This window comes from Corvus moneduloides, chromosome 9 (genome assembly GCF_009650955.1).
Source record: "Corvus moneduloides isolate bCorMon1 chromosome 9, bCorMon1.pri, whole genome shotgun sequence".
Taxonomy (NCBI): Eukaryota; Metazoa; Chordata; class Aves; order Passeriformes; family Corvidae; genus Corvus; species Corvus moneduloides.
The window spans coordinates 1,016,276-1,038,326 of record NC_045484.1 but is presented as its reverse complement, the minus strand read 5'-3'; the positions used below and the strand labels follow the sequence as shown (position 1 = coordinate 1,038,326).

At 47.9% G+C, this 22,051-nt stretch overlaps 1 protein-coding gene across 15 annotated transcripts in view; it reads left to right on the top strand.

Moving 5' to 3' along the window:
- The window catches only part of RASAL2 (RAS protein activator like 2), a 163,836-nt gene that overhangs the window by 130,353 nt on the left and 11,432 nt on the right, over positions 1–22,051 (top strand). For 11 of the 15 annotated variants that reach the window (XM_032117483.1, XM_032117484.1, XM_032117486.1 and 8 more), the window contains 9 exons: positions 4,586–4,739; positions 6,297–6,395; positions 7,191–7,745; positions 9,533–9,677; positions 12,346–12,490; positions 13,387–13,623; positions 14,282–14,483; positions 16,771–16,970; positions 18,193–19,054. In XM_032117483.1, coding sequence (XP_031973374.1) covers positions 4,586–4,739; positions 6,297–6,395; positions 7,191–7,745; positions 9,533–9,677; positions 12,346–12,490; positions 13,387–13,623; positions 14,282–14,483; positions 16,771–16,970; positions 18,193–19,054 — 2,599 coding nt within the window. The remainder of the gene's footprint in view (positions 1–4,585; positions 4,740–6,296; positions 6,396–7,190; positions 7,746–9,532; positions 9,678–12,345; positions 12,491–13,386; positions 13,624–14,281; positions 14,484–16,770; positions 16,971–18,192; positions 19,055–22,051) is intronic. The other 4 variants (XM_032117485.1, XM_032117477.1, XM_032117479.1 and 1 more) reach the window with 2 other exon arrangements.

Sequence of the window (22,051 nt, the reverse complement as noted above, 5' to 3'; positions counted from 1 at the left end):
CACTGCATTGCAGTCCAGGCTCTCTCCTGTGACTTTGCAGAGCGGCTAATCTCGAATTTGACTTTCTGCTCTTGGGGAGTGTCTCAGCACTTGGGGATTGCTGGAATTATTTGAAGCGTGTGGACGAACAGCTTCGTGGAAGGACAGCTGGAGACTTGGCTGCAGCTGGGTGCTTGGGCTGCGTTCTTTCCTTTCACACCAGTTTGGTAAAGGAAAGTTCATTGTTAAACTTTTTGTTTGTTTGTTTAAATCTTTTGGATTATTGATGTCCACAGGCTTGTTTTACAAGTAATATAGTGCTCTCCCTGGTAAGCTCGGTAATTGGAAGCCTTTTGTACCATGTAGGTTGGCTTTTAAATAGGTCAAAATCAGCAGGAGAGCTTCATAACCAGAGCAATTAGGATTTTAACCCTTTATTCTACGTGCCTTATAGACAGTAGACTATAACAGAACTTTGCTAATAGGCTGCTGTGTGCCGTGGGCAGCCACTGAAAGCCAGAGGTTTCCAGCTGCCGGCTTACAACTGTCACGGAAAATTACTGAATTATGATGTGCAAGGAGAGAGGGTCAGCTTGGGGCTGGGCCAGCAAGATGGGGTGGTTGGAGAGCTCTTTTTCAGTGGCAGTCGCATGCTGCTGCCAGGTCAGGGGTTTAGGGCATTGTCTGGGCTCTGATTTAGAAGGAAATAATGCAGCTCTGAAGACCAGTACTCCAAAACGTGTGAAAAGAGGTGAGAAGTTTAAAATGTTCCCTAACATGCTCCTCCTCCATCTGTTTTTCCTATGGGAAAGAAATTATGGAGAATGTGTAGGAATTATTTGGTGCTTTGGTAACTGTTTGCTCTGAACTCCCATGTAGTTCTCTGTTGTCAACAGGCGTAGACAGCAAAAGCAGCAGGAGAAAAAATTGATCATGGGAGGTTAGTTGTAATTTAAAATAGGATTCGTGTTGTTCATGGAGCTGTTTAGCAGAAACAGATTTGTACAAACAACCCTTCCCCCACTTTTTGCATGTGTGATCTTCCTGTTTACAGTAATCTGCTTCCCTGGGATTACCTCTCTCCTGACAGAGTCTGAGCAATACTCATTTTACCAGTAGCTTCCTACCTAATACAGGAAGGACCCTGTTAATCCAGCTCCTTTGCTGGACACTGGGACATGAATCAGTGGCATCTCTGCCAAAAGGAAGCCAGCAAGCAATTTTCTTTCCTTGTTACAGATTCAGCACATCAGATGAGGCTTTAAAGCAGCAGAGAAGTATTATTTCTGTATAATTATTGCCTGTATTGGTTGGGGTGCTGCTGATACAGGCACAAGCCAATGATTTGCTTTGCAGATCTATCAATAGATGAGATCTATACTGTGGTGCTCACAAATGCATGTACTTGTGTGTGTAAATGCATGTGGTTGCATCTAACAGCAGCTTTAGGATGTTGCTCTGATGTTTATGGAAGTTAAAGTGCCAGTTCTAAGCCACTTAATCGGTTTTATTGAGCTGTTTTAAATATGGTAACTTCAAGGGATTGCTAGAATAGGCAGACATTTGTCTGCCACAGGACCCTGAGTCAACAAAACTACCAGTTCTCCAGCTGCTCTGCAACGAACCCAAATGCTCACAGCTCCCTAGTTAGAAGAGCAATGGAGCAGAAGAGATGCTCCTAAGAGGTGTGACTTGCAAGATGGGATGCGCAGGCTTGGAGTACAGCTGCTGTGTGTACCTGCCTTCGCCCTTGCCCTGTTCCCAGAGGGTGTTTGGAGGCTTCCTTGGAAAATTCCTTGCTCTCTCATGTTGCCTTTAATGTTTAAATCTCATCAGACTCGTAGGGAAGGACAAGGAGGAACTTCTCTGTCTGGAAAGGTCACCTTAGCCACGCCTGCGGAGCGGCCTCCCCTCAGCTGCTGCCTCTGCCGGCTGGCGGCCCTCCCTGATCTCCTTCGGGGATGCTGTGCCCTGGCACCGCGGAGCGTGCGGGAGCCCCTCGGGCACCGCGGGCCGCGGGAGCGCGGCTGCTGAGGAGGGAGCTCTCCTCACCATGGTTGGGGCTGCTCTCCCAGCCCCCGCCTATCTGCCTGGCGTGGTGCTCCTCTGAAATCCGGAACCTGAGGCTTGAGGAAGAGCTCCTCTTGGATTTGTTTGTGCCTTTCTTCCTCTCCGGGCAGGATTTATTGTCTGAGATGTAGGCCAGAGCAGGAAGTTTGGAGGGAAGGGCTGTGGCACATGGCACTGCTGTGGTCTGGGGATGCACTGCGAGTGGCTGTACAGTTGTTTCGTGTAGGTCTGCTTGCCTTCTCTTGATCCAAGCGCAGCCTCCGCCGAGCTGGAACTTGCAAAATGTCCCTTTTTTGTTGTTTTTTCTCCTTTCTTCGGTAATTATTCCTCTTTCCCTCCTCTTCCCCTTCTTTGTGCTCACTCCATGCTTTCAGCCACAGACCGGGAGCTGGCTGCAGGCTCTCAGTACTTTGTGAGGACGGGAATTGCTCAGAGTTTGAGGCAGGGACAGAAGCCAAGTGACCTCAGCAGTGCTTTCTTGAGAGGAGAAATTAGAGAGGCTTTTGCAGAGATGACATTAAAGTGGTGTATTGTGGTGTGTTTATTTTAGACTTGCCCTACCTTAACTGCAGCGAGTGCTCAATTATACATGGCTGAGGTTTGGGTTTGCGTTGGTTCAGCTGCTGCTGGAACCTGTTAGAACAAAGCACAGCACAGCCAACTCTCCTACTGGGGTTGCTGCTTTGCATCTGAAACCACTGTCTTTGGAATATTCCCCCCATCAAAGGGTTTTGCTGCCTGCACTTAGGTCATTCAATATATTAAATGGGAACAAAGTCCTCCCTTACTGTTTAATAAATCTTATCGTGTGTGAATCTGCTCCAGCACCTTCAGTGTTTCATTCCGTACAAAAGAGCAGCTGGGTGAACTCTGCTTGTTGCATTGCCTGTATCCTTTGTGGTACCCAAGGTTTTGTTAAGCAGCCTTAGGTAAGATGCCTTTTCCAAGTGTTTGGGGTTTTTTTGCCTCTGAGTTCCCCTATAGAATTGCTCACAGGTGGGAGGAATTTCATTTTGCTAAGGATGAAGAACGTGAGGAACTTTTTCTTTTTGTCTATGTGAGGGAAGTATACAAAACCTAGTTATTTTCAAAATTAGGGAAGCTGTTAGAGGTAGCTGTGCTTTTCTTTCCTCTAGAAATAACGTTTTTTTTGCATTTTCCATTCGATACTGGGAGCCTTGACACTGGGAATTGACTAAAAGAGGAAATGCTGTGAGGACGAACACAGGAGCACTGTGTTTCTCCGAGTGATGTGTAGAGAGCTGATGCCTCTCTACTTCCACATCCGTTCCTTGTGCCCAGTCCCACTTGCTGGGTGGGCAGGCCACACTTATGGACTCACCTTCAGGGCTCATTGAACATAGGGACTTCAATATCTTAACAAAATCTAGACCTGCCAGGTCAACAGCTCCTTCTCTGCTGAGCTGGGACTCTGTGCTCTTGCTCCCTGTTGGTCAAGTGTGAAGGATTTGACTGAATTCCTGCCCCAGGAGAAATAAGTTGTGTCTGCACACGATGTTTACCTCGAGATGCAACTTGTGCCTCAAGTGTTAGATGATTGTTGCAGAAGCCTCTATGGTAGGTGTCAGTTTGGAGGCAGAAGGAGCAGAGGTGAAGCCACGTCACCTCTAAATTGGGCACATTTTGCAGCACTGTTTGACAGCAGAGCTCCCCACTATGCACAAATGTTGCATTAAATCATATTGGGAGAGTACAGAAAGGGTTAAAGCACGTTTGATAATGTCACTGTTGGTTGCCAAAAGCTGTGGCACGCTGGAGGGAGGGAAATGTCTTTGAGAAGTGTTCAAGAACTGGTGGGGACAAAGAGAAAACTGCCTTGATACAAGGTGCTGTGAATTTGGGAGATTTCAGCTCTGGTGGAGCTCAGGCATTTACAGGACAATCAGCTGGAAAGGAGAAGCAGTGTGTGCTAGTGAGAAGTTAAAAGAGAAAGTAGGTATCCAAAAAACTGGAAATTCAGGCTGGAAGAAGCAGCTGAAAAAGCAAATGCAAAATGACTGATGTGAGCATCGTGAAGTGGGAGGAATTTGTGTATTTGGCTTTAGTGTAAAGGCTTTGTATGTCAAAAATCACATGTATTGTGAAGGGTCATCTGCTCTAATGAATAATCCTCGTTCTGCATTGGTTACAGATTTAGGGATCCATGTGTTCTTTGCTGCTAATACACAATATCTGTCTACTAATCTAGCTAGTAATGAGCATTTTCAGTATTATATCCAGAGCTACCTATGAGCTTTTTTTAAATTTCAGCAGTTAAGTTCTGAGTTTTTTGCTGTTCTTTCACTGACGACTTGGCAGCTACAATTTCTAGGTCAGTGGGAATGGACTTCCTAGGCTGGATATTCCCTTGGGAGTCTGGGGTTACTGGCCTAATGTTATTTTCATAAGGTTTACAGACTAATTGTAGAAGTTGTTCTGCATAAGCACCAACAAGCTGCAGCTTTGTCTGGGATCTTGCCAGCTCTTTTGGTAATTGTGAGAAAAAAAGACATTTCCTTTCCTCCTTGTCCTACAGACCACGTGAGCTGCCCAAGCTGAAGGAGTCCCGCTCCCATGAGTCTTTACTGAACCAAGGCAGCACCATAGAGACTCTGGACTTTGCAGCAGAAGAAGCAGTCTTTGTCAAACCACTTCACAACAGTATCCTTGGACGAGACTTCTGCTTTGAGGTAGGGACAGGCTCCAAACTGGCAGCTGCCAGTCCCTCTGAACCCTTGTGGAACACTGCTCCAGGACTGGGGAACTGGGAAACAGAGCAGCAGCCACGGCCATGCTGAGGTTTGGGTGGGGGCTGTGGAGCCACCATGTGACTTTTAAAGTCCTTGAAGTTAATGGCATCAGTCACTGAGCAGAGAGAAATCTCTCTCAATTACCAGGTCTTCTAATTGAAAAACCTCTTCAGTTTGATAAATATCTAAGCATTTGTAGTGGGCGTGCAAATGTGTGGTTGATACATACAGCACAGTGGACATGCAATAGTATGTACATTAGCTGTGTGTTCACCCTCTCCAAATTCACCTAAAATTAAATTTTGAAAACACACTGTAACCGAGAAATGAGACTTCCAGTCAGAGCCCCCTTTCCATTAGCTCAGTGCTCTCCAGTTGCCCAAGGAGAAGCTTCAGTGGCTGTGGACGTGTCCACTGCAGCGTGGAGCAGGATCCAAAGATCCCTTGGCTGTTTCAGCAGAGGCTGCAGGCTGTGGCTCCCAGCCCTGCTCCAGAAACAGGCAGAAACCGTGTATGTAAGCACAGTCCTGCCCCCACAGCTCCAGCAGTGGAGCCGTGTGTGTTTGGATGCAGCTGAGGCCACGTCACCTGTCGTGGCAGGGGCAGGTCACTGTCTTCAGCAGGATTAGTCAGATGTGTCTAAACTTCTGGAACAAAGATCTGTTTACAACCTGGAAAATTCTGGCAGTAAACCAGCATATCAGGCTCTGTCCCTCGGGATGCATCCAGGAACTGTTCCTGTTTGCTTCAGCCTAGTTCTTCTGCTTGGAAGCACTTTGCAGCTCGCTTAGGCTTGGGGAGTTGGGTGGAAAACACCGGCAGCAACTTAGCTCTGAGGCTGCTGCCTCAAACTGCCTTGTAATTGTGTGCACGAATGAATGGAAAGAGAGAATGGGGCTCGTCAGGCCACGTAAGAGGGGGAGAAACCGAGGTGGTTCCCTGGTGTGGGAAGGCAGAGCTGTCAGGGCTGGAGCAGAGCACATCTCCCTCAGTTTGTTTTGGCTGTTGCTGTCTATATGGACCCCTGGAAATAGCTTGTATTCACTGAAGTCATCATGTCCAGTGTGTTTTGCCTTATGTTAATGCACTGTCAGTTCTGTCTGTCTTTACACTGCTAGTAACCAAATCTGCCCCTGGGCCTTAACGGGGAAAAGGCAAGCTTTAATAGCCACAGATCAATTACCAACTGTTTAAAAAAGAATAGATTAACTGGCTGATCAAAGCTTTGCTTAAAAGTCTTTAAGAGGAGCCTCTGGTGCTCTTAATTTTATTAATTTAACTTTAGTTTCTCAAGTTTTATATAACCTCAAACTTCTTTTGCTCTCTGCGTTTTGTGGGCCTTTTCTCCTCTCTGCCTTCTAGGCTGCTGTATTTTTACCTGCCTTTTTCTTATTTACTTTGCTACTCGAGCATTGTTTATCTTCCTCGTCGCTTTTTGCAGCCTCTAACATGTCTCCTAGGCTTGCCTGAATTCAGCCTGTCATTTATTCGTTCCAGGTAACCTACTCCAAGGGCAGTAAATGCTTCAGTTGTTCCTCTGCAGCAGAGAGGGACTGGTGGATGGAAAACATACGCAGACTATCGCAGCCGATGAAGGTAATAGAAACTGCGGAAATAAGATTAGTGGGGGAATGGAGGTGGTATGATTGGATTTTAGTCCAGTGTACCAGGGCTTCCCACAGATGCATCCTCAGTTAATTTAGTCTGGGGAGCCGTCCGCTCATCCGTGTGTCTAAAGCTGCCCTGTGCTGTTGCAGGGAGTGCAGTGGGTCAGGCCTTTAAAGAGCAAATAAACGCCGGCGTGCTTCCAGATCCCTGCCCCAGCGCCGGCTCGGGGTGCGGCAGACTGGATTTCTGAGGCCATGCACCTGGGAAAGATGGGGCATGGCTTCATAAGGGTCATGCTTTAATGTAGGGACACAGATAGGGGTGGGTGGGGGAACCCAAAAAACCCAACATTAAACAAAGCAGGGAATCAAGTTATGGATCAGCTGGAAATATCTGGTAAGTCACTCCACAGCTGCCATCCTACCTCCCAGGGACAGGCTAGCAGTGCTCTGGGGTTCCTCACCAGTCTGACAGCTTTGGAGAGACTCTTGTGCAGAGTGTTTGTTTTCTAAAGCATTTCAAATAACAGCTTTTGAAGAAGAAAAATATTCTAGTCCCCACTGTTGACATACCAAAGACAGCCCTTTGCCTCTGTTTCAGAAAATGTCCAATTTTCTAATTGGATGATGCTGATTCTCTCTGGATCAGACAATCTCATTCTGAATTCGGACTCTGTCCTTACCTCAGACACAAAAGGCAGCCCTTTGCTGCTGCTTTAGAAGCTGAAATATTCAACTTTTTAGGGTTTTTGAATGAAAGAACTGATCTTTTTCTTCTGCACAGGACAACTGCCATCGAGTTGAAAACGTGCTTCGCCTCTGGATCATAGAGGCCAAGGACCTGACCCCCAAGAAGAAATACTTCTGTGAGCTGTGCCTTGACGACACCCTCTTTGCCCGCACCACCAGCAAAGCAAAAGCAGATAACATTTTCTGGGGGGAGCACTTTGAGTTCTACAGTCTCCCACAAATTCAGAACGTCACAGTTCACATCTACAAGGACGTAGAGAAGAAAAAGAAAAAGGACAAGAACAATTACATCGGCCTGGTCAACATTCCCACGGCCAGCGTGACCGCCCGCCACTTTGTGGAGAAATGGTACCCAGTCAGCACCCCTACAGCCAACAAAGGCAAGTCAGGGGGGCCTTCCATTCGCATCAAATCCCGCTACCAGACCATCACCATCTTGCCCATGGAGCAGTACAAAGAATTTGGGGAGTATGTTACCAGCAACTACGCCCTGCTGTGCTCCGTGCTGGAACCCGTGATCAGTGTCAAGAGCAAGGAAGAGATGGCTTCTGCCTTGGTGCACATTCTTCAGAGCACTGGGAGAGCCAAGGTAAGCACAGGTGGCTCCTGTTGGAGTGACTCTGGCTACTGGTAAGTGATTCCTGGTGGAAACTGGGGGGGGCCCATGACAGTAAACAGCAGCAGATGCTGTGTCCAAAGTGTAAGCAGGAGGACTCTGTAACTTCATGTTATTCTGAAAATCAGCACCTGTGTTTGAGTGGTCAGGGACCTTCCTTGCATTTCTAAAACCAGGATGTAGGTCAAGAGAGAAGTGAACAAGAGGTTGGTAAACTGGAGAATGGCTTCTGTGAGTAAGTCTGTGACACAGTGAGCAGCAGGTGCCAGCGCTGAGTCGGCGCTGAGTCAGCGGATCAATGCCAGCATCGATCTGGTCAGCGTTTGAACAGCCATTTGGAGGATCTATACCGAGTTAATGGTGATCCCACCTGCCCCAAGGATGCTGTCAGGACTTCTGGGTGCACACTGATTCCTTCAAATGGATTGTGGGAGAGCACCCTGCAGGTCGTGGGAAGTTCTGGGAAGCATTAGCACACACTGATCTAGCTGGCTGCTGCCCACCAGGTGCTGTGGGAGTAGGGCCATGCTGTAGGCAGCTCCTTCCAGTGAAAGCAGCAGCCACCAGACACAAGTCAGAGGGACAGAGATATGGAAGGATGGCTGTAAACAACATCCAAGGCACAGCCTCATCTAACTGTTCCAGAAAAGGTCCTTTTCTGCTTGCATGACTGCATGCCCCTTGAAAATATCTCGGGATGGCTGGTGCTCTGGGACAGTGTGTGTGACAGGAACTCATTCCTTAACAAGTTGTCTGATGGGAGAAGCTGGTAGCTAAAATTTTGTCGAAATCCTGCTGGAAAACAGGCTCTGGGTTGCTGCAGTGCCAGCTGCAACAAGTAGGTAAGTTAGTGTTACAGCTTTGCATTCCTGGTGTGTGAAGTTTTGAACCTCTATTTATGGGAAGCACCGGGTGGCTCAGGCTGCCATAAAGCTCCTAAGAGGGAGGGTACATTTCCAATTTGTTCTCTGCTGATGAGGATGCAGCTGGATGTTCCCAGTTTGCACCAGGTGAAAAGAATTCTCTTGGATTTTGTTGAAAAGAAACAGCACTAATGGCCTGAAAACCAAGAGTACTAAATGTCATTGACTCACATAAAGTTATCACTTCAGGAAATAAATAGTACTGTAGAATTAGACCCTATATCAAGAGGTCATTCTCTGTATCAAGGCTCACTGACAGTTCCTGCCTGGACAATTGAATACAGTTCAAGATAAGCCATATAGATAACCAGCAAGTGGAATGTTAACTTCTTTTTTCCCAAATCCTAAACCACTTTTGGTTTGTGAATTTAATTTATTAAGCCATTCTTCTTATTTAAATATCATCAAGCTGTACTAACTTGTGCATCACTTCCAATTTCGATTTTTAAATCCATGTTGGTATGAAATATTCCTTATAAAAAGATATATATAATAGCACAGTTTCTTTCAGCAGACAGAGCCTCTGATAAACAAACTGGTGAGAGGTTCTGTTCCAGAGCTAAACTGAAACACAAGCTTGGCTGTAAAGGCTTTTTTTTAGAGACTTTTGCTTCACCCTTTATAATTTGTGACCTGTATCACTCTCTAAGTATAATAAACCCAAGAGGAGCCCTGGCTGTTTCCTTGGCCCTTAGTTCATGTAGCAGCTGCACCCCTTTGTCTCAGGCTGAGCAATTATTTATTATCCTGACATATCCTTCCTTCTTGGCTTCTGCCATTAGCCTGGCACGACTGAGCTGGCTAAAATCACCTTTGCCATTTGACCTTTTTCCTCAGGACTTCTTGACAGATCTTGTGATGGCTGAGGTGGATCGTTGTGCAGAACATGATGTCTTGATCTTCAGGGAGAACACACTCGCTACCAAAGCTATTGAGGAGTACCTCAAGCTGGTAGGACAGAGGTACCTCCATGATGCACTGGGTAAGAAACTCCCTGTCTGCCACCTGTTTGCACGGCAAGGGCTGACCCTGAACTGTGTCTGCAGCTGGCAATGTGGGATGGGAAGGGACTGCCTCAGCACTCAGCCTGGGTGTCTCATACACAGAGAGCACACTGTCCTGTTCTCAATGCCCTTTGGCGCCTGCAGGAGTAGCACCCAAAGCAAAGCAAGCTTGATTTGATGTAGTTGAGCCCCTCTTCAAGTTTGTATTACCATGTTCTGTTTTTCTGGGTAGCTTTGTTTTGTGCTCTAGCATGTTGAGGAGGCATAACACTGCAATTTCTTTGTGACCAATGGTGGTTGTTGCGTCGGATACCCAAACAGGCTTTAAAAAGGGGTTTTGACACATAGTCCTTAGAGAGACAAGGCCAGGGAGCGGGGCTGCAAGGCTGCCCAGCATCCCAGGGCAGGAAATCAAGATGCATCCTGTCTGGGAAGCCTCTTGCCTGTGTTTATCCCGAGTGCTCACTGTTCACTGACTCATTAAAACTGCCTGGCCATCCCGTGATCTCCTGCTCCATTCTCCCCACCGGCTCTTCATGCACACTGTTATGTGCCAGGGTGGACTCTGATAATTTTGTTACTGTCCCCCCTCCACCAAAAGGCTCTGCTCTAGTCATAAGGCACGGCCTTGGGAATTCCTGGCCACACAAAGACAGCAGTAAAGGGGACCAAACCCAGGCTCGCTGTCTTCCACAGACACACCACAGTCGGCCTTCAGCAGCTCCGCACAATCTTCCCTACCCACAACTGCACAACAAGCCACCCCACCCCCTGTTGTTTCTGGGATGGAGAAAGCTTTGGAAATTGATATGAGAGAAACAAGATCAGGCCAAAGCCAAGTCCCACACCACATCCTTTCACAAAAAGAAAAGAAAGCCAAGCAGCTTGCTTTCCCAGCAGTCTCGCTTGTCCTCAGCAATCCCAGACGCTGGCAAGGCATCAAGGACATAGCTGGCTGAATTAGTGCTCCAAGGGTCAGCATAGCCAGCTCTGTGATTATATCCAGTTTGGCCATTTCTGAAGTGTAATGAGCCTCTTCTGGTAGTCTTACTCTCCTGGGTGGAACTGCTGAGCGTAAGTCACAGTCGTGGGCTCTCACCTGGTACAGAGAAATGAGCAGCCTGGTACTTGGGGCTGTGCTTCCCAGCAGGCTGAACATCAGCTGTGGGACCACTCCACTACAGCTGACTGCAAGCTCCTTAATGTGCACTAATTGCATAAAATATTTTAACATTAATGACTCCTAATACATCATTTAATGCTGAGTGATAAGATGGTAAATCATAGGCAGGAGAGATGGAAAATGCCCCTGAGGTTGTCCAGCCTGCCTATCTATAGCTCAGGGCAGTGTTGCTTATGACAATATCCCCATCTAATTCTTGGTCAGATTTTAAATGTCATTTTACTCAGCTGCCCTGTTCTTTGAAAGGATTAAGGACACCGTGGTTGGTGTTAGCAATGTAACATGTCTGTAAGGGAATCTTATATCTGATTATAGCAAGGTCTGGTGGCCCACAAAGAGTAAGTTTCAAATATGTTTAAGGATAAAAAACACTATCCAATAAACAAGAGTTAAAACAGAATTGGTTCAACAAAAGTGATGCCAACAGTTTTGCAAATAAGAGATGTAGATGCCCTCAGCAGAAATGTTTTGGACCCCATCACCAAAAAAAAAAAAAAAAAAAGTGGTGCCTGCTTTGCTTGCAACAACCCCAGGCTGAGATTTGGGGAGGGGCTGAGAGGTGTTTAAGGGGTTTTAGGAAAGCAAATGCTAAAAACAAACCTCTTTTGCACAAACAAGCCTTGTGTTAGCTCAGAGCCAGCGAGATCATCTGAGGAGATGAACTTGAAAGACATTGAATCATTAAACCAACGAATAAAGTGTTTTTCCTAGTGAACACCCAGCCGTTTAAAAATCACTTGGAATGCCTGCATAGAGAGGAGGGAAACTAGTGAGTAGTTCATTCCAGTCTGCCAGACAAAGGCAACTTCATGTGGCTCGTATGTGAGCAGTTTCTGTTGTGATGCCGGAAGGGAAGGGTGACAGAAATGCCATGGAGCTTTGAAAGATGCAGGCCATAAAAATGCTGTAAGGTGTTGATATAAGAGGCTGAGAAAATTAGCAGCATCTAGCTCGTGCTTGGGTATTACTCTTATTCAAGAGCAAGGTGACACGTTTTAAAATTACCAAAAAAAAAGTCAGATTTAGAAATAATATAAAGAAATACCATTGCCAGCATGTTTCTTGGGGAAATTATGAAGACAAATAGCACACGGCTTCATTCCCAAGACTGTGGATACTTTTGTAGTCGATAACACAGTTTGAATACCAAGTCAATGCTCCTCTCTAGGCTATAAGGGAAGTGCCTGCAGGCTTGCTAAGCAAAGCCATCCTGGTTCTGCCCCTGTGCGTGCGGACAGCGAGGGCACAGGAGGCTGCAGCAGCAGCAGAGCCCAGGCTATGCTCTGTTGGGAAAGGGCTGGGAGGAGTCATGTGCCCAACATCTGGTGTCTGGAGGCTGTGCTGCAGACACCCAGAGCAGGACAGGCAGTTGCCAGGGAAAGACATGAGCAGGATTTAAAGGTGTGTCAAGTAGGCTTTTCCTGTAACTTACCCTGGTTTCTCATCCTCTTCCCTTTTTCCAGGGGAGTTTATCAAGGCTGTGTATGAGTCAGATGAAAACTGTGAAGCAGATCCCAGCAGGTGCTCACAGAATGAATTAGCAGATCATCAGTGCAACCTGAAAATGTGCTGTGAGCTGGTCTTCTGCAAGATTATCAATTCTTACTGGTAAGGCATCTTCCTTCCCTCCCTTTGTCCCCATTTGCTCAGTGGTGCCTGTTCCTCCTCTGAGGGTGAGAGAGCAGCAGTGGCACAGGGAAGGGAGCACAGACCCATCCATCTTCCCAGGCTCCCTTTGTCCCCTTTCCTCACTGCCTTCCTGCATGTGACTCCAGGTTGCAGGTGGAGCTTGTGCCCAGACTGAGGGGTCCCAACGCACAAACCACACCTGTGGGGGCTTCTGCCCAAATCCTCTGCCAAGGGAACGCATACTGAGTGTGACTGGATAAGGAGGGAATAAAGTGAGACGATAACAGCTTAGCTTGGATTTGGCATAAAAAGCTGCAAGTTTTGATGTGTACAGAAAACTTTTAGACCCTTCAGATGTGTGGAATTGAACAGGAAATCACAGGGAGGAAGCATTGCAGAGAGATGTTTATTAATCTCTGTTTCTGAGTAGCAGTGGAAGAAGAGGGGCCTTTGTGCTTTGGCATGAAGCACAGGCACAGTATTGAGAGCTTAACAAGTAAGGTAAAACTGTCAGATACGGAGATGAGCTCAGTTTGGCTGGGTTTGTTTTCAGGATTCTAACACCCTGTTTGCTCCAGGGTAGCAATGGGTAAGTAGTTCTTAGCTTGCAAATCAGCGTGTCTGGAAATGGCTTCACTTAGCACATACGAACAAGGGGTGTTTTACAGAGTACTTAAGTGTCACCAGATTAAATGGGGATTTATGAATAGATGCCTAATGACATTACCTAGCCTAGAGAGAAAGAGAGAAAAAAGGAAGGTAAAAAAAGAGCTGATGTTTTCTCACAGATCAGTATTGCAGGTGACTGATCACCAGTTCAACTCCTTGCATCTCGTTGCCAGTGCGATTTTATTTCCCGTTGTTTTGCTTTTCAGCGTGTTCCCTCGTGAGCTGAAGGAGGTGTTTGCCTCTTGGAAGCAGCAGTGCCTGAACAGGGGCAAGCAGGACATCACTGAACGCCTGATCAGTGCCTCTCTGTTCCTCCGCTTCCTGTGCCCTGCCATCATGTCTCCCAGCCTCTTCAACCTCATGCAGGAGTATCCTGATGAGCAGACCTCTCGCACGCTCACCCTCATTGCTAAAGTCATCCAGAACCTCGCCAACTTTGCCAAGTAGGTGGTGCCAGTGAAACTGAAATCTGTGGCGTGCAAGGAGAGCCCTGACTCCCAGGTGTGCTCCCAGGCAGCTGATTCTCTGGCAAACTGAAGCCGGCTTTAGGAAAGGGGGAATCTTCTCACCGAGATGCAAACGCTGTTCCCATCGAGACTCCTCAGATAAATTCTCCTTGAGAATTCTGTGGAGGGGACACATCATAAAGCCAAGAAGAGTCATGCACTAGCATGTTAGTGTATGTGCTGTTTCAAAAGGAAAGAAGCCTGTTCCCACCAAGGATCATGATTTTCGTGCTCTCTCCCTCCAAAATTCCCAGCTGAATGATACAAAGGGCATGGCACGTCTCCTGCACGGGAGGAGAGAGAGAGTATCTGTGGGAGGGAAGGGGGAGAGATGTAATTTGTAATGTAAACAGTGAAGTAGTAGTATTTAAGTAAGTACCACAAAGCAGTGAATCTCTTAAATTGTCCATGTGGTTTTTTTTTTCCTCCAAGACTTCAAATTCTTCAGATTTTGAATTTTTTTTTTTTTAATACTCCAAATCTTCAGAAAGGCAGGTCTAAAGTAAAGGGTTTAAGTAATTGTCTGTAAGCACTTGTACTGTTTTTTGGTGTGGAGGTTATTGACTGGGTTTCCCCCCACCTCCCTTTCCTGCAGGTTTGGTATTAAGGAAGAGTACATGGCTTTCATGAATGAATTTCTGGAGCATGAGTGGGGAGGAATGCAACGTTTTCTGAGGGAGCTCTCCAACCCAGATACCATCTCGAACATGCCTGGATATGATGGCTACATCGACCTGGGCAAAGAGCTCTCCGTGCTGCATTCCCTCCTCTGGGATGTTGTGTCCCAGGTTGATAAGGTAAAGCTGTTTGGAGGCCCAGGGATGGTGCCGTAGCAACAGTAAACACTAGGGAATATCCAGGGAAAGCAAGAGCTTTGGAGGGGAATGTTTGATAGTGGCATGTCACAACCGCTCCTTCAGCGATTTCGGATCAAGGCCTGCAGCAGGGTGTGTGAGGTGGCTGGGCTTCAGCAGCAGGGCAAACACTCTGCAGAGCCTTTGGGAAGGGCAGGTGCTGAAGGCATTGCTTAGAAGTAGACCTGGAATTCCCTGGGCAGCCAGTCCTTTCTCGTGAGCGAGCTGGAGGAAAGGGAGTGCGTTGGGACAGAAGAAGGCCGTGTCGGGGTGCCCTTTTGGTGCTAAGGGAGGTGCCTCCCTGCACCCCAGTTCTGATGGAGGAGTGAGTTGGCCCTGCAGAGCTGTTCTCGTCAACAGCCCGATCCAAAGCCTGCTGAGATGGTCTCATTTGTAGTCTTTGATTCTGGCACACAAGGAATGCCACGTAAAGAGGGGGATCCACTCCGAGGGTCCTCCTGCAGCACAGCGAGATGCCTTGTGCTGTGCACTGTGCTGGGCTCCCATGTGGTGCCCACGTTCTGTCCTTCTGATCCCAGGGGACACCACCAGCAATAAACACAGCCTCCATTTAGCTCTGGAAGGAGGAAAGGCAGAGCTTTGTTCTTCCTTAGCTATGTGGGTTTGCAGGAACCAAAATCATTAAAATCTTGATAGCAAAGATAGATGATAAGGCCCAGAAAAGCTGAACTGTGAGTCTTTTTTTTTTTTTTCCAAGTGCTTGGAACTATTCCATACTTCAGTTATTAGAGGTGCATTATTTTGTCCATATTCTATGTATATTATTCTTTCTTTTGAAACTGGAGAGGTAAGGTGAATAGCAATGCACTCCATTTTTATTGCATTAGGGTTTGCCGAGGTAGTTATTGCTTGGATATCTATTTTTTCACAGTACTTTATTTAAAAGAGAAAACAAAAAACTGAGCTTGTTGCATCAGAGTAAATTGAAATGTCCTTGACTCAAAAAGACAGTCTGTATATTAATCTTGATTTGATAACGAGTCATGATCTTGTTTTTCAATTTACCTCGTACACGTACACGGTGTACATTCCAAATGTATGGATGTGCATTGCCCTTTTTGTAGGTTACATGTATGGATCTATCCTAGCAGGCCCTTGAGAGCTGGTACAGTGGTTTCCTAAAAAGAGAATTAAGGGGTAAAGTTACATGTGTTATGGCTTTACTGCAGGGAATGACTGGGAAATAATGAGAGGAGCCACCCTGGCGATTTTAATAGCCACAGTGCTGTATGAAAGTGTCTGTAAAGAGACCTTTCTCTGGGGCCAAACTGGCTGAATACCTGCTTACGGGGAAAACAAGGGTATCTTTGAGAAGAACACTGGTTTTGTAGCAGAATTTTAATTTTTAAATAAATCTGCAGCTCCTTCACCTTCTTCCTGCAGTCCCAGGAGGCTGGAGATGCCCTGTAGCTCATCTCCCAGCAGTGGCCCAAAGGGGTGAGAAGCCAGGGCCTGGAGGAGCAGCCTTCCTCGCTGAAGGCCAGCTGCTCTTACCCTCAGCCTGGCCAGCACTGAGCTAACCTGTAACTGGAGCCACACATTTCATCCCATGCTGGTGGGGTGATATTGGGATGAGGATTGCTGATGCTCTCGTGCAGTTATTGTTCATGTTTGGGTAGGGAACAATGGCTTCATTGTTGACAAAGGTGCAAAAGGAGATGGCATCCGCGTAGGATACCAAAAACGAAAGGCTTGTGAAGTGAAAACCTTCCCTTTCCCCATCACCCTCAGCCCCTGCGACCTTCTCATGATCCCCCTCATCTGTTGGCATGCATTTCCTTCACCACGTTGACACCCTTTGCCTGGAAAGTTCCCCCCACCGGCTGCTTCTGTAGCCTTTGAATGCCCTTCAGTGAGCAGATGCCGTAGTTTTCACTTTGACCTCACCCAGCCGGGACTCAGTGTGCTTTGCATGATAGTTTTGCATTGGAATGGCAGTAGTTTTGTTTTGTTGAGCATGATTTTTATTTTTGGGGGTCAATCCTAATTTCTTTTCTATTTCCTTTTCTTTCCTCAATGTCTGCTGCACCCCGTTTCGTCTCCTCCATCCATCTCGTCGCCGTCGTTGCGCTGCTCCATAACACTGCATTGCGATCCTGGCACACCCGCACACAACCACCCACCCTCCTTCCTTCCACTCCATCCCTCCGCCTCTGTGCACCGTTACCAAAAAACCCTGGCGGATGTCGTGGTGCTTGTATCCAATTAGGGTGAAAATTCCTTCCTACAGGCAACCGTGGCAAAACTGGGACCTCTCCCTCGTATTCTTGCGGATATCGCGAAATCCATGACCAACCCTACACCCACGCAGCAGCAGCTGAAGCGTTTTGCGGAGCACAGCTCCAGCCCAAACGTCGCTGGAAGTCTCTCCTCGGGACTTCAGAAGATAACTGAGGACCCCACCGATGGGTACGTCCCAGCCAGGGCTCGAGGGCGGCTGTGGGGTTGTTAAAGCTGGGAAGAGTTGGAACTGGACGATCGTCAAGGTCCCCTTCCAACCCAAACCATTCCGTGATTCTGAGGGTTGAGGGCTTCATCACCTGAGCTGGCTGCGCAGCCCCGCTGTGGAATGGGGAGCTTGGGCCTCTCTCACGGGGACTACACCATCCCAGTCAGAGGTGCACAAGGTGGCACTGGAGACCTGGAGCTTTGGACTTACCCAGGACTCAACCGCATCTCTGGGAGCCAATGACATGAGCTGATAAAAAAGCACTTCTGTGATTTCCTGCCAGCCTGAGTGCACGGTCAGCCGTAGTGTTTCCTTCTGGCCATCAGGCTGCTAATGGAAAAACTGAACTATAGGTGAAACTTCCTACCTGTGGAACAGCCAAAAATAGTCCCTCCTGTGTTTGGGGCAGCATTTCTCACACTGGTACAGCTGTTAATCTGGAGCTGTGACACGGCAGAGCTGCAAAAGGGCTCGGCTGCTGCAGAGCCAGAGTAGTACCTGTGCTGTCAGCTACAAGGGCCAGTTTTGTCACGTGGAATTCTCTGCCCTTTGAGATTACACCCAGCTCTGCAGCAGCCTTCACACAACTCCTGCTGAAATTTAAGGCCTCCATAATAACACGGAGTCATAGAATCATCAAGGTTGGAAAGAGTATCAAGTCCAACCATTAGCCAAGGCCACCACTAAACCATGTCCTCATGTGCCACACACCTTCCAAGGATGGTGACTCCGCCAGTGCCTGGGCAGCCTGAGCCAGTGTTGGCAATCCTTTGGGTGAAGCAATTTTTCCTAGTACCGAATTTAAACCTTCTCTGGCACAACTTGAGGCGATTTCCTTTTGTGCCATCTCTTGTTACATTATGGCAAAGGGTTAAATGGCAGCTGAAGTCTTGCTGGAGACAGAAGTGACTGAGGGGGCAGGATTTAGCGGGAATGGTTTAGATTTCACCTGTGAAAAAAAAATAGATCAAGGACTTCTTGAATCAAACACGATCCTCCAAGATAAGTGGTAATTAAGGAAGAGTGTGTTCTGACTTGCACACAAAAAGCTCATAAAAGGAAGTCTGGCTCCTTGAAGCTTTCAGTGGGGGGAGGTTAAGTGAGGTAGAAAGACTTCTCTGGGACAGGTCTCTCGGGGTCTTGGCTGCTCAAAAATTAACCAAATTCCTTTCCACTCCACAGTGACGTAAACAAGATGAAGTCTCCAACCCAGGAAAATGCAGATGGACATTTTAGGGGCAAGACTTTACTGCTGGCTCAGCAGGTATCCACTCAGAGCATGACTTGCTCAGAAAAGGATGAAAAGGTAAGTGTCCTGCCCAATGGACGTAGCATCTCTCTGATGGACCTGCAGGACCCTCACACAGCTCACAGTGACACTGCTTCCATGATGCACGACGTGCCTTTGCGCCTGGCGGGCAGCCAGCTCTCTGTCACCCAGATGGCCAACATCAAACAGCTGTGGGACACCCAGAGCACCCCCCAGAGCGCTCCTCAGGTCCGGAGGCCGCTGCACCCGGCGTGGAACCAACAAGGCAGCCTCCGGCCTCTCTCATTCCAGAACCCGGTTTACCAGCTCAACAACCCGAGCCCCGCCATGGCCAAGGCCTCCATGGACTCCAGCCCGGAGGACCTGAGCAGTGCCAGCTTCCGGAGCCGCAGCAACAGCGAGGACTTCAAGCCCAGCGGGCACAGCAACAGCAGCCTGGAGGACTCTGGCAAGCGCAGCTCGCAGAGCGAGGACTTGGCACGGCGCCCCGCGGGCCCGGACAAGCACGTGCCGGTGGTGCTGCCCCGCCAGAACAGCAGCAGCCAGGCGCAGATCCGCAAGATGGACCAGGCCGTGCTGGGCGCCAGGGCCAAAACGCTGCACGCCCTGGCGCACAACCCCTCCCTGCGCAGCACGGGCAGCGTGTCCGGCGCCTCGGGGGCCATGGGCATTGAGCCCATCCAGAACGGGCACCGCTCCCGGCACCAGTCCTCGTCCTCGAGGGAGAGCCCCGTCCCCAAGGTGCGGGCGATTCAGCGCCAGCAAACGCAGCAGGTAAGGAAATCCTTTCTCCAGGCCTCTGCTTTGTCGTTCAGCCCATTGCTTCTTGGCCTTCTGAACTTTCTTGACCTTGAAGTCGAGCTGACTCAAAAGTAGCAGCACCTGTGCCAGTGGCCAGTAGCAAGTGTAAGGAATAGTCATGCTTGTCACCCTCACAAGCTTGGCAAGCCACTTTGTCTGTGCCACTGGGATGCTTTTGTACTAAACTTAAAAAATAAGGATCTGTTTTCCATTTACTAAGGTAGCAGCAAACCCACTGAAAGAAACAGAACTGGAAAATTTCCCTGAATGCAAAGAAAGAAACCAGGAGCAGCTTTGTTCCAAACGGTAGTTCAGATCGCCACGTGAGCCTGCGTTTGCCCTGTGGTGCTAATTTAAAAGCAGAGCTACCTCAAAACAGGGAAATGAACAAAGATAAAACATCACAGAATAACTGCTGCCAAAATTACAAATAAGCACAGTTGCCTAAAGCGTGGAGAAATCCGTATTTCACCATGATGAAGCAATCTCTTGCTGGTCCTCAAATAAGTGCTGCTTTTCCATTAATCATCCCAAACAATGAATAATGCAATCTTTTTCTGGAAAGGAGTGCTTATATCTACCAACTCCTAATGCACTTTATCTGTTGTTCATAGGCAACTATAAATCAAGGTTTTCTTGTCAAAAAGCCAACATTCCTTTATCTTTTTTTAAAAAATAATAATAATCCTGTTGTGATTTGCTGTGTATGAAAATATTTTCCTCAATTAGTTTAATTTTAAAGAGAAAGTGAGTATTTCAGTGCTTGGCACTACACTGAAGGTAGAAAATGTGCTCTGCAGGTCAGAGGTTTTGCAGGGGGAAGGCTTTGGGCTGTGAGGTGAAGCTGGCAGAGCAACCTCTGCTCTGCCCAAGGTTTTCTTGGGGTTCTCTGACGGTGGAGCTTTCTCGGCAAACTCCTGAATGTTACAGGAAAACCTGGCTGGTGCCTGGGAACCCAGGAGCAGTCAGGGCTTCAGAACTATCAGAACTTCATTCTGATACCTAAAGTTCATTGAAGTACGAGACCAGAAACACTGAATCACAAACCAAAGCTTAGTATGCCAAGTTAGTAATACCCAAAGAAGTAATTGTTTGTTATTTGAAGTGTGTGTGTTTGTGTCCTCCTGCAGACCGTGTTTTATGCTGGGGCACAGGGGCATGGCTAGGTGAAGGGTGTTGATGGGATACAGCCAGGCCCTGTGTGGTACTGGGAGGACATTTTTAGGCCAGTAACAAGGATAACTGTGAAGGGGATGTGCATCCACTTGTTTTCTCAGTGTACTTTCTATACTAATTGTTTCCACTGGATTCATTGGAGTACTTGCTCCTGCTTTATTCAGTGAAATCAATTTGTTCTCTCCTTCCCCACACCCATGAACAACATCTTGGACGGTGCCAAATCGAGTGGCCAACATTTTTTTCGAGGCAAATTCCACTGCGTCCTTTTAATTGCAAATCTTGTTGTGGAATTCTGTTCTTATTTTAAAAAGAGAAAGAGAAAAGAGAAGTTGGGCATGTTCTTTCTGGGCATGTTCCTTCTAGGCATGTTTTGTGGGCGTTATAATTATTAGACTCTGTTCTCTACAAGTCCCATTTGTTTCTGAATATAGAGCTGGGCCCTTTGTTTGCTGGGAGAGGTCACTTTTTGCCTTCCATTTCCATTTAGGAGGTAGGTGGGAACAGAAATGCCAGTGTGTTCCTTTGGAAGAGAGGCAAAGAGGGGAATTAATATGTGATCCTAGCAGACGAATCCTTTTTCTGCCCTTTATGAGAGAATAACTTGTAACCCATTAGCATGTATGACTTGCCATCCGCTTGGTCTTTGACAGCTTTCAGAATCTGGCTGCTGGAAATACTCTGTCCTACGCTTGGCAGGTTGTTTGGCCAGGTTTGCTGCTGCTCAGCAGTCTGCTGCAGGGCTGGGGATGTACTTTACAGTCACCTTTCTGCTGTCTGAGTCCCCCACAGCTGCAGTGGATGGTGACAGTGCTCATCCCTCGCTGCTCCTGATCTCCCCAGCGGTTCACAGCCACGCACAGCCCACGGTCTCCCTTCCTCTGGCTGCCTGACAGTAAATGCCATCAAAGAAGTCGGAATTAAGGAGCTTTGCTAGGCTGCCACACTGCACCTAAGGGGCTAAAACTAGCGTTTTTGCTGTGAAAACTTCCTTCTAGGGAAAAGGCCTTTGCCTAAGTCCAGGGATCTTTGCCTAATTCCTATGCCTTTTCTTTGCCTTTACATTTTTGCTGAGTCTTCTTCCAGTGCTGGACTGTCCGTGGCTGCTCAGGACAGCTGAGCTGTGGGAGCAGATCCAGCACCCGCCAGCCCTGTCCTCCTGAGCAGGAGAAACACAGCAGGAGGGTGACATGATCCCTGAGTCCTAAAGAGCTGTTCCTCCCCCATGGAGAGCTCCTGGCTGAGACTGGGACTTCAGAGCCCTCAGCCAGGGAGCACAGCGCGCTTGGGTGCACCACTGAGCCAGGCAGGGAGCTGAAGAGCTGCCTGGGCACAAAAAGAAGCTGCAGCTGGGGAGAAGTTGATCTTTTGCTTTTCTCAAAAACATAAGACAGTGTTGCTCTTTCAGGGGTAGTTATGCTAATTCCTGCGCTTATAAACTTGTCTTTGTCCATGAAAATTGCTTGGAATTTGTTTTCCCCAGAAAAGCCATGTTTTCCCCAGCCATGCGGAGAGCTTCTTGTTTCTTTTCTTGGCTCCCTTTTTGGACTCCCTTAAAGAGGAGAGAGAGAGCCTCCAAAGAGGTTGGACAGTTCTCCCAGTCAGCACAGCTGGCCCTGGCTTGGCAGAGGCGCTGCAATGGACCATCCCAACCTGGCAGGCACTGCCGTGATCATGTCACACCTCCCTGCCACACCCAGGTCCTGCCGTGCTGTCCGGGATCCAGGCTGGGCAGTCCCATGCTCCACTGTAGTCTGTGCCAGCCTGGCTGAGGAAGCTGCTCCCAAGTTCAGC